Raw genomic sequence first — 20,513 nt, 5'->3', positions numbered from 1 at the left:
TTGCTACAGGTGTTTTGTGCATCCATTCCTTTTCGGCATTAAATCAACAGTCCATGCTCAAGATAATGGTTACCATAGTCACAGAAATTTATTACCAAAATTTCAGGATTTGCCAAAGATATCATATTCCAAGATAAGCAATGAATGAAGCGCATAAGTGATATGTCTATATCAGTTTGCACAACCGTAGGAAACAGCAGTATAACACCAATACTAATACAACAAAGAATGACAATGACTAGGAAACTCACAGGTAACTAACTTGGGAGTTTTTACTATATAGTATATGTATTAGTATATAACAAGTATTGTTTTTCAGGTGACTAACTTTGTATTAGTATATATTTATATTTATATAAGTATATATGTATTTTCAAAACGAAACTAAATGACCCCGCTTTAACAGCTTCTTGTCTTGTTCTGTCATAAATATAATTTATCTTACATAATTTTGATGTGCTGTAGGACCTGTGGTTCTTAAGCTAATCTAAGAAAGCACATAACATAATTATGTTAATCTTTCCCCAGAGTAGCCAGGGCACATAAACGTTGAAAAAAAAAAGCAGTGCAGCTGACCGGATTCGAATCGGCGACCTTCGTAATAATAGCACGACACTCTAACCAATTGAGCCACAGAGGCTTAATTCGAATACTTATGGATTTGTATCTTCCGCACTTCGACACCAGAAAAGAACAATAATTTCATTTGCTAATCCTTTATTTTCAACCCAGAAATCTTAAGTGTTAATCGTTAGCAAATTGAGTAGCTCCAGAGCCGTGAGCCAATTAACTGGAATGTGTGATAGTAGGTGTAGATGATACATGGTTCATGCTCATCAACCCTCTAAAATACTAACTAGCATTGACAAATGACCATGTCATAGTCTCGATTTTGGCCTGGCTATGCATTAAGTTGATGAACAACTGGTGTTGCTGATGCATCACATGCACGAGTGGACGCGAAGAAATATGTGTCTAAACGCGAGTAAATGTACAAGAGCAGTGTTGGTAATTAGAAAATGAACGTTTCGGTATATTAGCAGCATTATCCATTCATAAGCAGCAAAAGGATTAAAATTACCGGTCAAAAGGTACAATACTGTTTGTGCTAGCCATCAAATATCAAAATTCACCTTAATTTTGGGCTAAAATGTTAACGTTATAAAATGTCCCAGTAAAACCCGCACAAAATAATTCTAGTCAGCTTTAAATGCTAATTGTGATTCAACTATTTACCCTCCTCAGCATACATGTATATTACAATCGGACTTACATCTCACCATAAACGATTTCACTTTGATAATTTGGTATGCCCTGAGTAATTTACCTTGATAATACGTGCTAATTATCCGTATTTACGCTGAAAATGTTATCGTTTTTCGCATAGATGAATAAAGGGGACGATATTGGACATTGTTGTAAAATGAGATGCTGGCAGTCTAAATCTCCTAAAAAGGACATTTTGAGTACATGTTGACATAATTGATTGTGAGGTTGGCATAATAAATCTGATTTCCTGCAGCATGAGGTATGAATAGTTAATAGTTGATTCAGTGACCGGATATCCCGGGCCGGATATCAGACAAAAAGGGTCTGCAAGTGAATACTCGTAAATAGTGTAACCTTATTGGAGGTGAATTAATATGCAGGCTACTTTTAGTGCATTCGAAACTAATTAACTGAATCTGACCACCTTAACGTAAACAAAAACAAATTTTTGACGTTTTATTGGGGTGCGAACAACCCTATTTTTTTTTTTTTTTTTAAAAAAAAACACCTTTTCCCGAAATAATGTAGACCATAAAAGTTAATAGCGTACCAAATTCGGCAAACTGCCTTATTTATAATAGATGAATAGTCTTATATGAAAGCTCATGAATACGCGTTAACCTGTGTATCTGAAGCACCACTTACAACACTTACGTATTAGCTTAATATAGATGGAGACCAGACCATGGCTTAGTCGCTATTTTCGTGACCAACTGAATGTTTCCTTCGATTAATGAAGAATTTAAAACAAACGATGCCATTAGCATAAGAATAAACGGAGTAAGGATCGACATAACAAACAACCAACCCCGCTCGTGGCGCATTGACACATCAGAGCAAATAACTAGATGAAATATTTTCCAAACACTATACACAAGTAACAATGTCAATTGTATTCATGAATACTATTTCATAATAAAGCCAACAGGAAATTAAACAGCATGTGCTGTTATCAGTATGTGTTAAATAAAATGATGATCACATTTGATCACTTTCAGGTATGGGTTATTTTATACAGGGTGTCCCAAAAAAAGGAGGCCCCTCATTGCGCCCTCTTTTTCTCCTATTTCTGAAAAGTTGATCAAATATATTTTGGTATGTAACAAAACCTTTAGTCGTTAGCTTTAATAAACCAAAACAATTATATCAATCGGCTCACAACTTTTGAAGATATGCTCTTTTAAAGAAATGTACCCGTTTTCACTCTGTCCACGGAGAAGGTTTGGCTACTTCAAAGATTGAAAAGGAGTACACATACCATGCATGAATATCAAACATTCCTCAATGATAACTTTATAACATAACTTTATTTATGGAATGGGGTTTACCGGTGGGTTTATGGGCAATGGATTTTGTTAATAGTGTCATTAATTTGTGGGTAAAATGGATGCCGAATGGGACTTCTTTTGCTTTACTTGGAACTACTTATTTTTTCTTGGCCTTTTTGTTTTATTATGTTTCTTACTTTCTTACTTTGTTGTTTCTTGCTTTCTTTTTTTATTTACAACATAAGTCATTTCTCTTTTTAGGATAAAAGGTAGCCCTAAACGGCTGTTTGGTTTGTCTTATGGTTCTTCTGAAGTGAGTTTACTGTGCTGCTCTGCCCTCTACCTGGTTGTCTCCTTGGCGAATACAGGTTTCAGCCCTGGTCCTCATTGCATCAATTGCGTTGCGTACCATCCTTGTGCGCCGGATACTTGCGAGTGCATTCAGTAATACGTTTGCGAAGATCTTGGATTTTGCCACAAAGGAATAAAAATCAAGTGGTGTGAGGTCTGGTGATCGTGCAGGCCACTCCACAGCATGAGCCATCCCAACCACTCTGTTTGCTATCCGTGGACAGAGTGAAAAACAGGTACTTTTATTCAAAAGGGTATATCTTCAAAAGTTGTGAGCCGATTGAAATAATTATTTTGGTTTATTAAAGCTAACGATTAAAGGTTTCTTTACATACCAACATATATTTAATCAACTTTTCAGAAATAGGAGAAAAAGAGGGCGCAATGAGGGGCCTCTTTTTTTGGGACACCCTGTAGGTAAGGTGCGTTGATTTGAATGATTGGTAAGCTTCAGTACATTTTTATTCTAAAAATTATAAACACATATCAATGGAACGGCGATGAACACAATTGAAACTTTTGAATACAATCCTGTGTTAGACTGATAACAATGAAGATATTTCAACTGTATGTGTATAATTCCAAAGACAATGTTACATACGCTTGCATTAAAACAGCGATGCAAGATGGACGACTGACGGAAAATAAATGTTCATACACAAAAGGAACCAAAGGAGACAAAAGATTGATGTAATATCACACTTCTTTTCCATCTTTTATACACGAACACATATATGTCCTTTGCTGCTATACTTTTGTCTTAATTAAAATACGATACACTGTGATTTTGTGAATTTTGTAACACGTATCTGTCTGAAAATATTCCATTTTGAGGTGTTAAATGTTTTAGAGCGCTATTTTTTGACAAATATTTTTGTTATTAAACCTTAAGATGCAAAATATAACTTAAATAAAGTAGCGCCTTTATTTAACCAACTTATGTAACGGGGTGTGACGGTACTAGTAATAAATAAATAATTGTAATACTTTTTATGCATTGTTCATCTTTCCTGATAGTGATTGTGCCCCAGGGCAAAGAAAGCGTACAATACTTTGCCTTTCAATTGATTTATGTAGACCTATAGTTCTGTTTTCTGATATCCGGTCACTGAATCAACTATTAACTATTCATACCTCATGCTGCAGGAAATCAGATTTATTATATCAACCTCACAATCAATTATGTCAACATGTACTCAAAAGGGCGAATGTCTTTTTTGGAGATTAGATGACTGTAAAGCATCTCATTTATACTGATCACAAAACTTCTTGTACATTTATAAGGCTATAAAAGGCTATATAACTTCTCAAACGTCTTCATTAAAAAGTTTTAACTGAAATATTAGAACATAAACAGAAATTTAAGAATCTTCAAAAAAAGAAGCGGCAGGGGACTCTAAACAGGTTTGTTTTTTACTCGGCCTTATTAGGGGTCACACCGCCAGTGATTTTACAGCTGTGGGAGGACACGATGTTGATTCAGCTAAAGCATTTTGACCAAATACCTCATACTTAACAAATAAACTCCGCTTCGTCAGGGACAAACAACAAAAATATATGCAATTATGATTTTTAGTGTCTCTACAGAAATAGAGCTAGCTTGCAACTGAGAGCTTTAGGGTGAGAATTAAAAGGTTAGGGTAAGGATTATGATCGCGATGGCAACCACATAAAGTTGCCCCTTTGTATTTGCCAAATACAATTTCTGTTTAATTACACATAATTTTGGCTTAGTTTAATTTTCATATTGGTATGGTAATCAACTATGAATGACTTTATAACGAACGGTTGAGGATGCTTGGGTCGTTTTTTTACCCCCCCACCTTAACATTTAGTGGTTTATGTAGACCCCTTCCAGACAAGTCTTGTAATTTTGTGACAGCAATATTCCATATTGAATGTCAAGTCTGTAGAACCAGTCTACTTTCTAGGTTTTTGGATGTACAATCCATTCATAATTTCCAACTTTTGTTTGGTAAACTGAACTCATTTATTTATTTTCAAGGTCTTTATGGAGTAGATTGACTTATGTAAGCTTCATAACCTTCACGCATGGTAATAATGACTTACATTGGATACACCACGAATACTTTAATTAGCGTTGTCAGTTGCGGATTGTTAATGCCATTATTGGGCTATACATTTGTATATGGCTATTTATTATTTTCAAAATAATCTTTAGAGCTTAAGAATTTGTCAGCGTTAATATACATTTATTTACACAACTCTCGTCAATTTAGGAAAGATAGTAGATAATGAACCTTACGAAATACTAAGTGATGGTCTTCAAAAATGTCAACCTCCGTGTTCAGTTGCAAGCAATATGATTAAATATTTACATTTCGACTGCTGTCGTTTAGACACGCGAAAATGGGTCTCCACATGAAACGTAATGACCAATATTTGAAATTATAAAATTGTAGTACATCTATACCAACAATGTCACTTTGGCTTTCCTTGCGATACGTATATTGATTCCGGATTTCGGTTATCCTGAGTATAGAACAATAGAACAATAAGCCTTGAGGTTTACAAGAACAAAAAGCCTTTCTACGACTAAAACTTGTGCCAACGTTAATGTAGCCACCATAGACAACAAATAATGACTCTATTCATGAGGGATCACATCTTACCTTCGTTATTAAAAATATATTTATGGCAGTCAACCTTGACTTCAAAATTGGAATTTTTTAATATTGAAAATTGTCTGTACAAGATAAATTTGATTTTCTTCTAAATATTTGCATTTCTTTAAATATTTTGTACGCCTAGTTCAAATAAAGTAGAATAAAAGGGCTTCATTAAGAATAATGTGCTACTGTAACAGTTATGCAAGATTTGTCAATTAAAAGATGATTTTAAGCACATTTTGTAATATTGAAAATTTTTATTTTACATATACATTGTAGCTATAAAGAACGTCGAAATTCAACGGTCCGGCTGGCACATCCCCGTACAATTTTTTACCAGCAGACATTTAAGTTGCATTATCGAAAATATATTATAAAAGTCTTATATTTTGATGCGAAATTTAATCATAAACGCCAGGTGTTTTGTGCATCTAAGCCAAGAAAAGTCGGATTTACGCCGTCGCCTAAGTCGGCAATAATTGTCAGTGCTCACGATAATATCCTGATAATGGTCACAGAAATTTATTACCAAAATTTCAAGATTTGCCAAAGATATGGCGTTCCCAGATAGGCAATGAATGAAGTGCAAAAGTGATATGCCTATATTATGATATACCAGTTTGCAGCATACCGTATTATATAACGTGAATACTAGTACAACAAAGAATGAAAATGACAAACTTAAGCCATATTGTAACATTTCCATAAAAAATAGATTAGTATTTCTTTTCCATAAAATGTTAGCTTTTGCTGCCAGATATGTCCACTTTTAATTTTGAGCCGAACAACTGAGGTAAAGCAAAGAAAATTGGAATTTACTACCAGCGCCGATGTCGCCAATACGTGTCACTAGCACTTCGTCGGTCGTGCTACCGCACGGTCCTTTGATGTGTGTATGACCGTCCCGCACACTCTTATGAACATCGCGTAAGCGTTCGACTAATATTTCCATCGTAATAATTAAAAGACGCTTCCTGAGCATTATTCAAAATCTCGGATTTTGACAAAACTACAGCACCTACATCTCAGTTTAATAAAGTACATTACAATCATGTAAAAAAAACAGAATTCTGAAAATTCTTAGGGCATTCTCCGCAGCAAATATTACAATATGGCTTTAAAGGCAGTGGTGTGATTTTACTCTTTGGAGGTAAAACTGAAATAAAGTTACCCTTCAAAGGAAACAAATAAAATGCAAAAATTGTCTTCCTAATAATGTATCTTTCAGAAAACGCTGAACATAACGCCGAATTAACAGCGTCTTGACTTATTATGTGATAAGTATGATTTCTTTAGAACCGCTTCCATAAGAATCGTTTGAAAAAATGCTGATGTGGATTTTAAAAGAAGAAAAATTATAAATATTTTAGAAATCTGAATTACCGGTTAACGTCACCTTAGTGACAAAAAAGTGACAGACAGATAGAGGTCTAGACAGACTTGCAGACAGAGATATTAAATGAGAAGGAAAGAAATTGAAACAATAACTACATTACTTTGCCAATCCTTTATTTCCAACCCGGATTACCTAAATCTTAAGTGTTAAGCGTTAGCAACTTGATTAGCTCCAGAGCCGTGAGCCAATTAACTGAAACGTGTGATAGTAGGTGTAGATGATACGTGGTTCATGCTCATCAACTCTCTCAAATATTAACTGGCATTGACATATGACCATGTCATGGTCTCAATTTTGGCCTGGCTATGCATTAAGTTGATGAACAACTGGTGTTGCTAATGCATCAAATGCACCAGTGGACGCGAATAAAATTGTGTCTAAACGCGAGTAAATGTATAAGAGAATGAGATTGATGTTAATGAGAAAATTAAGATTTTGGTATCAACAGCAATTAAACGTAAGGAGCAATATGACGCCGGAATAACATGAGAGGGTTTATTGCGATATTCAATTTATAACATGAGAAAAGGCGCATTATTCTGACACTGTGAAATACATATAATTATGAAGTTAATAAGCAAAATGACGCCGGAATAACATCGAGAGGATTAATTGCGATATTCAAATTATGACATGAGAGACGCATTATTCTGACACTGTGAAATACATATAATTATGAAAGTAATGAGCAAAATGACGCCGGAATAACATCGAGAGGTTTAATTTCGATATTCAAATTATGACATGAGAGGCGCATTATTCTGACACTGTGAAATACATATAATTATGAAGGTAATGAGCAAAATGGCGCCGGAATAACATCGAGAGGATTAATTCCGATATTCAGATTATGACATGAGAGGCGCATTATTCTGACACTGTGAAATACATATAATTATAGAGAAATGAGCAGGTGAAGTTAAACACATTTTATTATGAACTCAATTCAAAGATCATAACAGCATGCAACAAATATCTGCACCAAACTACAGCAAATGTAAGACCTGATGCAACAGAGATTCTTTTTAGGATAATATTACTCTTCGCACAGTAACATCGTATTTACACCTCGAAAGAAAAAGGTAGAAACCACAATGTATCGCCAGTTTAATTAAGATGAAAGTATATAGCATAAGATAGATATACAGGGTGTCCCATGAAAAATTACCGAGTGAATAAAATTGAACGTAAGTTGAGAAATATACATTAGAATCAAAATATTTAAAATGTAGCGCATAGCCTTTTTTTATTGTGCATCACATATAAATATTTTCTTTGATTCGGTCAACTGGTTGCGAAGAAATTAACGATTACATAATGCGCGCATCAATGCAGTTCATTCCAAGTTTGATCAACAACTAAAGTTTGTGTATCTCATTAAATTTAGTCCACATTATCTATTTTATAATCCGACCGTGTTATATTATTCATGCTTTCACTGAAGATAAATAACAATTTGTCCGAGAAAACTTTAATTCTTAGGTTGTGCAAATGTGTTATATTCTAACTTTCCCAAGAACATTTGAGCCAAGAATGACAATGATCAAGTGCTTACAGCTTAACGTGTGATTTTTGATACCATGCAACATTAATGTTGGAGTTTTAAAAGATTTAAACGTTGCATTACAATTGATTGGAAATATTCCAAAAACATTATTATAAATGTGTGTGAGAATTTTTTAAGCCAGCTGGAATTCTTTATGCAATAATTCTTATATAACATTTATATCAACATTAACGAAAAAAAGATATTGACAAGTACCGAGCTTCATCTTACATGCAGGCTTTTTTTTTCATTATCGTGCAGGTTTTCAAATTTGAACAAAACCTAGTTAAATGTTTTGCAAAAAACAGATTGTTTAGAAAGAATGAAAAGGATTTCACCGAACAAAATATGAAGTCCATTGACAGTGTTAACCACTAGTGTCAATTGTGTTGAATGATCTTTCTTTCAAACTTGGAATGAAGTGAGTTGACGCATGCGTTATGTAATCACTCATTTCTTCGCAATCAGTCAACCGATTCCAGTACAATTAGTGTATAAGATGCACAATAAGATGGGCTACACGTTGATATTTGGATGCTGATGTCTATTTATCGACTTACGTCCAAATTTATTCGCCCGGTAATTTTTTCTGGGACACCCTGTATGTGTTCGTGTATAAAAGCATATTATGGCTTCTACCACAAATGCATTTGCCAACATCCTTCTAATTTGGACCCTTTGTGTATGAACATTTATTTACCTCAAACGGCTGTTTTGCATCGCTCATTTAATGCATTCGGAGTGCGAAAGCGTAGATTACATACATTTTTCTCGCATCTAAATTGAAACATCTTCTTTGTTACCAGTTTAACGCAGGATTGCATTCAAAAGTTTCAATTGTGTTCATCGCCGTTCTATTGACATGTGTGTATAGTATTTAGATCAAAAAATGCACTAAATCTTATCAATCATTCACATAATATATAGATTGAATAAACTTCTTAACAATGAAAAAAGGATATATTTTGAAGAAAGCGGTCCTTTTTCAGCAGCACCTTATCTATCAAATAACCTACCTCAAAGTGTTAAAATGACATCGTTGTTTGATTTAACACATTTGATACCAATAGCACATGCTGTTTAATTTCCTGTTGGCTTTATTATGAAATAATATTGATGAATATATTTTGCAATGTTATATTTTGCATTGTTGCAGATAATTATGTATACTTGCGTGTTTTCATTTGGTTACATTCTTGTAGTTCGTGTGATAATAATGTATATTTTGACTTATTGGCGCTGTTATATCAATGCGCAATGAAGAAGGTTTTTTTTTTATCTGAATTCCAATTTCTTTAAACAATACATAGTGATTTTCCAACTAAGATTGCCTTATAATTACGTTCCTATCTCTACTCTGGTCTAGATGTACGTTTAAATATACAACTTTTCATCGTGGTCAAACAACAGGTACCAATAGGGCTATCTGTGTCTTCCATATCCCCAAGGACAAGTGCATGCGATATTTTCTCTCAAGTAGTTAATCAACACTGATCAAAGTCATACATTGTATGGCGAGTACCCTTTGCTACTTCCATTTTGGCTGATCGTTTTACACTCATCATCGCTAAGATACTCTCAATCTAATAAACACCTTCCACAATTTTCAAGATAAATAGAATAGTTTGTGCACAGTGCTATTAATTTATAAAAGATCATTGCTTTTAGTTCACATTACATTATGGACAGTAACGCATTATATAGTACTTGTAGCATGACTAGAAATGCCTTAATGACTATATCATGGTTTCTTTGCATTTCGGTGATGAACACATGATGTGTCAAATTCACGCTCTGACGCGTGGAAATACGAGAAAAACATTGGCTTTCTCTCCTCATCTATTTTAAGTTGATAGAAATTCTATTATAATGTTGCAATCAGGACGATTAAATAAAGTAAAGTTAAAGTAAATACTTTGCATACTTAGATCACCTGCAGTGATATGTATGAGATAAGTGTCATCACGTTGAAAAACTGCTAGTCTGACTCACTGACTCAAGCAAACACTTACAACTAAAAAAACACATAACAATCAAACCAGCATGAATATTGATGGCATTTTCATACCAAATGGAAAATAGTTTTGATTATTCCGAATTATATCATACATTTTCCTAAGCATAGAAATTTATGCTTGAATCGTCGTATTTTAAACGACACAATGTACCCCTTAATGGTATTAAACCTGTCAATATGGAAAGTAACTTTGGTGTGATTATGCATGATGAACACAAGAGATACTCTGTCAGACAATCCATCATTCAAACGTACAATATAAACACATACGAGCGTAACATAGCCTCTTTGAGCGATATTTTTTAATGCAATGGAGTGGATTTCGGTACAAGATATAACAATTAATCTCATTGGTTAATAATCCTTCGCCTATTGCTAGCGATTCATCATAAATGTGGTTCGTAATACTCCCTGAAGAGGAACTGTCACTTTTTAGATTAACCTTTTTTCCATATAGATTATTTCCCCTCTAAATACAGCGTTTTGTAAGGTCAGTCCTTTCACAGACTGAAGTACACATGTATGTCATACGTTTGATGTCCTTGGACAACACTAAAAAGTCTCTTAATGCATCGTAAGTGAACTTTTTCAGAAATTTATAACATTAAATAACGAATAATTTGTTTTTAAATGATCAAAGGAGACCCATCCATCTATACGCGGAATAATTAGCATATTGTCAAGATTTCATTGAGGGATTACACAGCTTTACTACACAGCTTTATTTAGCTGCATGATCCCTGTCTTGATGTTACGTTAACTCTGAGTATGCTTACATGACGAGGTAATATCCAAAAATAGTTCCTGCCTTTTTGTAAAATAGACTCATGAAAACAGTGAATGCAGGAAGTTAGTTTGGCTACTTGTGTCTCACCTTTAATAGTTAAAAATATGCAGGTGCGAGTGATCAGCATGATGTGAAAATACTATAGAATTATGATCCAGGTCGTTATCCCTGTTCTTTGATAATAATGCAGCTAAGCTAGTGCCCTGTAGCCCTGTGCCAATACCGCTCAAGCACTGCTCAACCACACAATCAGAAGAATCGAGAGGCGCCGTAAAAACTTGGCGATTGGTGGCAAGCAAGTTTTGCACCACGTACGTCGAAGTCCTCTTTTCAAAGGGCAAATTATTGTTGAGAAAATACAACGACTGGTAAAAAAAAGTCAACTAAATGACCTCAAAAGGTCAAGTCGTCTGTGAAAATTAAAATGGAGAATTCGCAACAAGAACACTCGGTGACTGTCACCCTTGCGAATGAATATACAGCTTATTTAGTGTCAGTGTCAACATGGTGTCATCGGTTAGAATATTTTCTTAACAAATTGGACTAACACTACAGCTATATGGTTCTTCGCAATGTATTAAACGGTAATGGAAAGAAAAGTGCACATGTTCGTCGTTTTTCGGCACAAAACATTTTGGTACAAATTGACGGCACGGACATAAACAACAATCTCCTAATTTGCATATAGTCGCCATTCTACCAGCTGGCTCGTCCAAATTCTTGGTTTGACGGCAGTCTATATATTCATATATGATGTCTATGAGAGGAACGTCTAGTCATATTAAACACATAAAAAATTGTGTGCCCATCGTTATTGTAATTAATCCTTTTACATCCCTATTCGCTGTAGCAGTGACGTCATAATCGGATTAACTATCATAGCAATAGATGAATACAATGTTTGCCTATATCGCCCTGCACTACAAGCAGGTTGCACTCATCACCTGTGTATGTCTGCAATCATAAATTGAATACAATACCGCTCATTTCATAGATACTAATATTACGGGGTGTGAGTAATCAGCATGATGTGGTTCAATGCATTGGTACCGCGTGAACGTTGTAGGGCGATATAGTTAAAAATTGTATTCATCTATTGCTATGGTAGCCTTACGTCACCTCTACAGCGAATTCTTACGGCTACTTGATTAATCTCTTCCTAGTATAAATACTAGTAAATAGTACAAGCAGGTGCCCTATTTTTTATACTATTCCCAAGATAAACTAAAGTATCTGTTTGTAATAAACAAAGCAGATGCGTTATACAGAATTGGTATGGATATTTAGTATCAACACATCACAAAATGCATCGAAACCATTACCTATACTTGCAACATCACAGCTTATGTACGCATTGTAAATGTCTTTCATTTAAATGCATGAAATAAAGTCATGTTTAGATGCGAGCAAAGGTTCTGGGGCAATGTTGCATGAATATTGTGCACATGCAATTCGTGTTTCCTTAACTAAACTCGGATATCGTCTGCGAAAAGAAATCCGTGTGGGATTTGGTGAAATTTCAGTTTTTCTGACCTAATTCTTATTTTTAAGATACGCTTTTTATTAGGCTAATCCATATTCCCCTTTTGGAAGATTTTGGAATATCTTCCACACGGGGAGTGCGAATTTAAAATGGAATTAGCACATTAAGAAACTCTACTTGAAATTCGCCCTCCCTTTGTGGAAGATTGTGGTTGAATCTTTCTCAGGGCGTGTATGAAATCCAAATGCAGCTGCCTGATGTTTTCATTCCATTTGAAATTCATATTCGCCATGTGGAAGATATTTCTAACATCTTCCACAGGGTAAGTCTGGAATTTAAATGAAATCATACTAAATTTAAGTTAGCTAACCTGCCATGAGTTTTTGACAAATGTTATATTCCACGACACGAATAGCAATGTGAACGTATAATGTTAAAACCTAACATTGTCTCACAAGGGACAAGCCCGCCCTCACTTTTTCTAGAAATCTAGATTTTTACACTAATGTAATGTAATTTGATGAACTAAGATTATATATGCTGTATTCCTAAACACAATCTGAGATTTAATAATAAACCGTCGTATTCTGTCGGTTTAGTACGTAATACACCTCTACATAATAATAAACCGTCGTATTCCGTCGGTTTAGTACGTGATACACCTCTACATAATAACACTGTGGGTGTATTTCCACGGAGTGCGGGAATCAAAATAACATCAGTCATGGAGACATGTATGCGCAGGTATTAACTAATGATTTTCTTTGTTTTGCCTGATCTGTTCGGGTTAAAATTCAAACTGGCCATATCTGACGGTGAAAAGTAACATTTTGTGGAAACGAAATACAAATATATTTTTATGAAAATGTTACAACATGGCTTTAAGGTCTTGGGTAGCAATGTTGTCGCGTATTTTGGCGGACCTGAGAGCAGACATGCCAAATTGCATTATGAATACGAGTAAATCAATGTCTTTCTGCTTTCTGATAATAAATTTTTTTTTTTTTAATTCGCGATATAATACAAATTTTATGGCCAATGATTAACAAATTGATATTTTTGAAATGTTAACAGTCCTCGAAGAACATTGTATAAATCTAATGAAATGTACTTGAAGTGTATATGTAGCTGGCATGACAAGCCATCTATCATATTCAATGTTGACCTTTCTTATTGAAGATATAGATTTTTTTTTTATAAAACAGCTAGAAAATGTATATCTTCAATATGAAAGGTCACAATTTTCAATTTATGGTCGGCTTTTCATCCCAGCTTCATATACTTTTATATACATTTTGTAGATCATATACATATATCTTTAGATTTATAATGCTAACTTCGAGCATTTCAATTTTTAATAATTTGCCATAAAATTTACATTGTGTCGCGAATTAAAAATCACAATAATTTGATATCAGAAAGATGCAGAATGCAATCTGGTGTGCCTGATGTGATCTCAAGTCCCACAAAATACTGTGCAAAGGTTGGCGACCGACCCCTTAACGTGTAATAAATGAAACACAGGCATTACACAAAACAAGAACGCACCAAGCACGTTTTCTAAAATCAAACAATTACGGGTTGCGATCACCGCAAGGAAGCCATGGGACTTCTTGAATATCGCGTATAGGGAATCACCTCAAACAATTTTAAAAGCATTGGGCTGGATGGACTGAGCCTAATGGAAGTGTATCAGACAGAACATATTAAATGTGGTAACAATAGTACTACATATGTTATGTATAGGTAGCGAAGAGAATTAATAATACCATACTCTTTTAGCTGTAAACTGGGCAGTGGCATAGCTAGGGGAAAGGGGCACGTGTCCTGGGAGCCACATCAGGGGGCGCCGACATGATGATGAAGAAAAAATGATAATCAGCATAATTATAAATAAATAAAATAGTTGTTGTCGTCGTTGTTGTTCTATTTTGCAGCGTATGTAGAAGGGTTTGTGGGGAACGTTATTTCACACAGACCCACCTTACACCCCTATAAGTTACCTATACAAATAGCAGGCGGCCCGTAACCAGGGGGCTAGGAAACCCCCCAAAAAAAAAAAAAACTTGAAATAAATCGCCAAAGGTCCAAAATTTTCCCTTTTTTGTCCCATTTGCGAGCTTAGTGACCAAATAATAGGTGTTCTTATGCCTTTTTGGTCAAAAAGATCCAAATTGTAACAAAAAGTCCACATTACCAAAGTCCTCCCCCCCCCATCGTCCAAAAAAGGTCCAATTAAAAAAAAATATCCACTTTTGTCAAAATCAGCCCCCTCCCCCAACAAATAAATCCTGGTTAGGGGCCTGACAAATAGCATTTCTGCACGTTTCAGGGCTTATGGTGTCCTATAAGCTATCTTACTCAGCAATCATCTCACTGGAGCACAATATACATACAAACGTATACATCGGACAAGAAAACACATTAACGCCTTTTAAAACAAGAATCCTGCGGCATTTGAGGCGTTTTTATAATGCAGCATTATTTTCAAACATAATGCGCATGCCATTGTTCCAGAGTACTATATATTATTCAAGAATCACTTAAACACTCAATACACCGGGTAAATGCCTTTTAGCCATTTGTATTACGCATTGCCTTATTGTGCCATTACTTACTGAAATCGCTTATGTTATCACAATAAATTGCTGTAAATATTTTTATTCCCGCTACTTGTGCATATATCTGAAAACAAAAAGAAAATGCAACGACATTTGGTCTACAGTTTTGGCACAAAACAACTCATATGCATTAGTAACTTTTGAGCAAAATAATACCTTCATTTTGAATGATTCCACAATCTTCTCATCCAGAAATACAACAACACATCATCTGTTTTGAAAGATACATCCATCAGCAAAATTTATCAAATCCATTATTAGAAAACGAGTAGGTATATTCCACGTAACATTGAGAGAGGGAGAGAGAAAGAGGCGTAGCTACCTAACGACGGTAACAAAGTGACTGAGTGATGAAAACGCTGTGCTGCTGCCTGATATCACTCGACTAAAACCCTATCATATAATCATCATCCAATATGCGCAATGAGAGTGATATTTTGTCCTGTATTATTATTATCCACAGCCGGTCAGAGACCTGACATAACATCTCTGATCACTGGTTTTACAATTGCACTTTACTCTAGAAAGTAGAAATGGCATGTATTTTACCGCGTATTTGGTTAAGTGGTTTTATTTTTATAATTTGTCTATTTTTGTTTCACTTGTAGCTATTTGTTTGATGTGCGGATGTATCCAAATTTTGTATATGTATTTTAACTTGATAACATTGCCGTAGTACCTGTATGCAGTAAAATAGAGACAAGTGTGGTTACCAGCCAGCCCGTGTTTACCGGACATATCTGAACATCTGATGTGACAGAACATATTTTCTTTATCTACTTTATGTAGCAAATTTCAACGTGGCATAGAGAAGTAATTCATTGGTAGAGCACCAGCGCAGTCAACTTCGGAGCCTTATTTCACCCTTATACAGATGAGCACTCCATTATAATGCCTCTTTGAAGGTGTCTTGGGAAGTACCGGTATTTCTTGAACTGCATATCTGTTTGTCTTGGGTAGGCATCAATTGATTCTCTGAGGTCTCTGGACTTAGGACTTTAGCACTCCATCCTACTTTCAGGCTAGGAACAGCTGGTATGAGTAGCGTAAACCAGCGTGCTAAGTCAATGCCCCTATATTACCCAGCAGACCCTTGAGCTAGAGTCAGCTGAGCAGAGCTTACACTGCTGGAACTGGGATGTGCAATGTCATTATGGACAATGACTGGTCATAGGCACCTAGTTTTACTATCATCAGTTTGAGGGGTAGTTATAGCGGTAATCTGCGGAGTCTAATTTCACCCTTCTTAAGATGAGCACTCCTGGTGTAGTTCTCTCTTGGAAGATGACAAAATTGGAAAACCTAGTTGCAGTCTAACTAACAAACGAACAAAATCAGCTTGTTACACTAGCCACACCGTTGCAACGGTCCACCCGGGGTGATGTAAGGCAGCAGGCAGGACTAGTGTATAGCTATGAAAAGTGTCGTTGAGGAATATTTATAAGTGTCACTTGGCATATTTAGGTATGAGTGTCTTGTGCTGGTTCGTCTTCTTTATCTTCACATGGAGACGGTTTCCAGCGTTGAATCAGATCTGTCGGAATACTTTGCTTTGACGGCATAACCATATCACATAGCTGCTTCTGAGTGCGGTTTTAGAAGCCACATCCATGATGTTACGTCTCATTCCACTTGGTACTCCGAGAGCAGCGATGCATTTTGTCAGCGATGTGTTGTAAATACCTCTGCTTCCAATTTCAATTGGGAAGTAGTGCGTACACCATCCCCTATTTCCGGTTTTATATGAACCGGGGCAACTCGGTGCTCCTCTCACCCTGGACATTGAGGGAGCTCGTATACTCCTCGGCTTGCTGTTGATTTCTGACACATTATTTTGCCTTTCATTATTAAAACATTCATTTATTTTGAACATTCATAACTTAACCAACGAAACATTTTTTTAATGTATTGCCATGCACAGGACGTAAATTGTACCTCTGCATTGCACCGTAGATTATAAAAGACCTGGATAGAAATTCCATAGAAATACCACATTATGCTGAGTTCATGCATGGTTCATGTATGTTTCACTCGCACCTATACGAATAGCGTCTTTGAAAAGAGCGGCATTGCCTTCAATCTAAGATTGCACACATACACAGGCACGACAGGCGATGAGGGCAGCCTGCTTATTGCTTGGGCAAATACATTCACAAATCGTTTTGACACATCGCTCTGGTAATTAATTCTGTTACATTACTATTGCTACTGATAATTCGGGAAAAGTGAAGTCACAAAGATCAGAAACCTAACGCGCAATTTTCGTCACCCAGCAATAACTCTGAGAAGGCGACCATATAGCCGACCATATGTCCTGGATGGTTAAAAAAATATCTTTTTTAATGTTTCTCATTTTGGTAAACCAAAATGAGATAAGTAGTTACATTACAAGATCCAATCATTTGTTTTATCAAACGAAAGCTAAAACTTCCCCTAAAAATATTTTTTCGTCACTAGGTCAACAGATAACGCAATTCAATGTTATAGCAAGGCGAATGTGGAAAATCTGTTGAAAACTACCTATCCCAGCACATTTTTGACCAAAATGATGGTTTTAAAAGTCAAAACCTTAAGTGTACCTTAAAATATTTTTCATATGAAAAGGCACACTTATATTGTCCATATACTAGCGTCACTGGAATGAGCAATGGCCAATTCTCTTTAAATTGCAAATATTGTGCAAAAAGTTACTATTTTCGCCTGTTTAGTCATACGGTTGTAAATTCAAAGAACTATGACTTTGCTAAGGAGCGCTTAAAAATTGATATGAGTCTGCCGCTTCTTTGAGTCGACAAAAAACGAGCACTATTGGCTATACTACCGCCTTCGGCGTATTTTATTATCCCCAATACACGCACGAGAACCGCGAACTGAAGTTTGAAGACTTCATACAATAACTTTGTACCAATACTGGCTAACATAAGTTTCACAGAGTGTCCAATCATTTCGTTATGAACACGGCAGAGTGCCGAATACGCAAAATTGCTGTTCTGAGTAAACGGCGTTTGAAAATCTTGGTACCATTTCATTGGTCCTTCTAAAAATTCAGAACATTCGTGAGCACTCATTTGAAATGTATATTATAGAAGTGAATGTACACGATTTATTTGCAATACTCGCATGTTTTGAAACAATCGATATATCCCTAACAGCTATTCGGCTTTATGCTGTATCCAAAATGTCTCTACCACTGCGCAGTGAGTCGTATTCGGGGTCGAATACGCATTCAGCTACTGGTAAAACATATCACACATCCTTGATTTGGGGCTTATGTGTAGGAATCACTGGTTGTTCTAAGGCTATGTAGACTTAACTTGGTATATAAGTTATAAATAGTCATCCCTGCAATATTTAGAAAAACGCGAGGATTTTAAAGCAGAAATACCAATATTAGCCTATATTTTGCATATGATTTTCTGGGGTTTTCCAATTTCACAGGGGCACTCACATTATTAAGCCATAGCGATATCATGTGGGGAATGTTTGTACTTATTTTGGTATCACTGGATAGAGGATACCTACAACTATACGTTGGTATCAAATACATTAGTATAGGACATTTAATATAGAAAATTCGGGGTTTGCAGCTTTACAATACTATAGATCCATCTGATTTATACAGTTTTAACATTTACTTTTACTTTTATTTTTACTTTTAATCTTTTACTTTAAAAGTAAAAGATTCGTCTCTTTGCCGAACTCATTAATCTCACTTAGGCGCGATTCGTCGAAATCAAGATTTCAATATCTACGTCGGGGAGTAAGATTTATCATTAGTTTTTGGTGGAAAGCATAAGCATACAAAAATTCAATTGGCTCAAAATTCTCGATTCGTCACTATTTATGGCATATTGCAGCATTTAATCATCCCATATATTGTGCCATAACATTATTTCTTAAAATAGAACATTACATCACCACAAGCCAATCAGATTCATTAATCAGTATGCATCATTTCTAAAAATAACACATAACCTCAACACAAACAATCAGATTAATTGTGTACTGTACTGTACACAGAATTAAAACCAGAGAACCAGGACTCGACCGCCATCTTGATATAGGCATGGAGCAAAAATTGGGGGTATTCGGTTTCCCTCGGAATGCGCTCGGGGCATTCGTTGTCATGCAAGCGCGACATGGATGATAGGCGCATTTGAGAGACGCACTTGATGCGACCTGCACGCGAGTACCAAGACGCTTCAGATGAGACGCAGAATTGTTTTCGTTCGTCTCCGCGCACCGTCGGCAAGGACCCGAATACCCCCAATTTTCTCCCCATAGCTGACGGCGCGATTGTACGTGGCGGTATAGGGAGTCCTGGTTCTCCTTCTCTAATTCTGTGGTACTGTACTGTACCGTGATTGTTGGCACAGCGCCAGCACTTACTACTGTGGTAATCTTGACCATTCTATTCGATTCCATTATGTTCCAGAAATTTCTACACATTACTAGATATGAATTTCTTGTTCACTTTAATTATTAGCATTCCAGAATATTTCATGCACAAACCAGTGGAGATAAAATCAACACACAAACAAATAAAGTGAAAACTAATGTCTGATGACAAAATGTATAACTTTTAACCAATATTATGGAATATTATTTGGGCACATAACAATTCTAGTTTTCTTAGATTGCTGTAAGTATTGTATTCCCGTTACGTGTACATGCAGCCACATGTGGCCCACAGTTCGGAACAAATAATATTCATGTGCATTCGAAACTTTTAAACAAAATAATACCGTCATCTTGAATGATTCCACAATTGCTATCTTCTCATCTAGAAACACAACAACACATCATCTGTTTTGAAAGATACTTCCATCAGCAAAATTTATTAAATCCATTATTAGAAAACGAGTAGGTATATTCCACGTAACATTGAGAGAGGAAGATAGAAAGAGGCGTAGCTACCTAACGACGGTATTGAACAAATGGAAGTGACTGAGTGATGAAAACGCTGTGCTGCTCCCTGATATCGCTCGACTAAAAGCCTATAATCAGTGATCATATAATCATCATCCAATGCACAATGAGAGTGATATTTTGTCATGTATATTATACACAGCAGGTCAGAGACCTGACATAACATCTCTCATCCATCGGTGGTTTTATTGCACTTTGTGTCAAGAAAGTGGAAAT

At 35.7% G+C, this 20,513-nt stretch overlaps 1 protein-coding gene across 1 annotated transcript in view; it reads right to left on the bottom strand.

Annotated features, from left to right (window-relative positions):
- The window catches only part of LOC140138154 (synaptotagmin-5-like), a 114,720-nt gene extending 99,024 nt beyond the window's left edge, over window positions 1–15,696 (bottom strand). The window contains 1 exon segment of the mRNA XM_072160086.1: window positions 15,525–15,696. Within this exon segment, the coding sequence (XP_072016187.1) occupies window positions 15,525–15,530 (6 nt within the window). The 5' untranslated portion in view covers window positions 15,531–15,696.
- Between the last annotated feature and the right edge of the window lie 4,817 nt (window positions 15,697–20,513).

The sequence above is a fragment of the Amphiura filiformis genome, chromosome 17 (genome assembly GCF_039555335.1).
Source record: "Amphiura filiformis chromosome 17, Afil_fr2py, whole genome shotgun sequence".
NCBI lineage: Eukaryota > Metazoa > Echinodermata > Ophiuroidea > Amphilepidida > Amphiuridae > Amphiura > Amphiura filiformis.
This window is presented reverse-complemented; position numbering and strand designations above follow the sequence as displayed.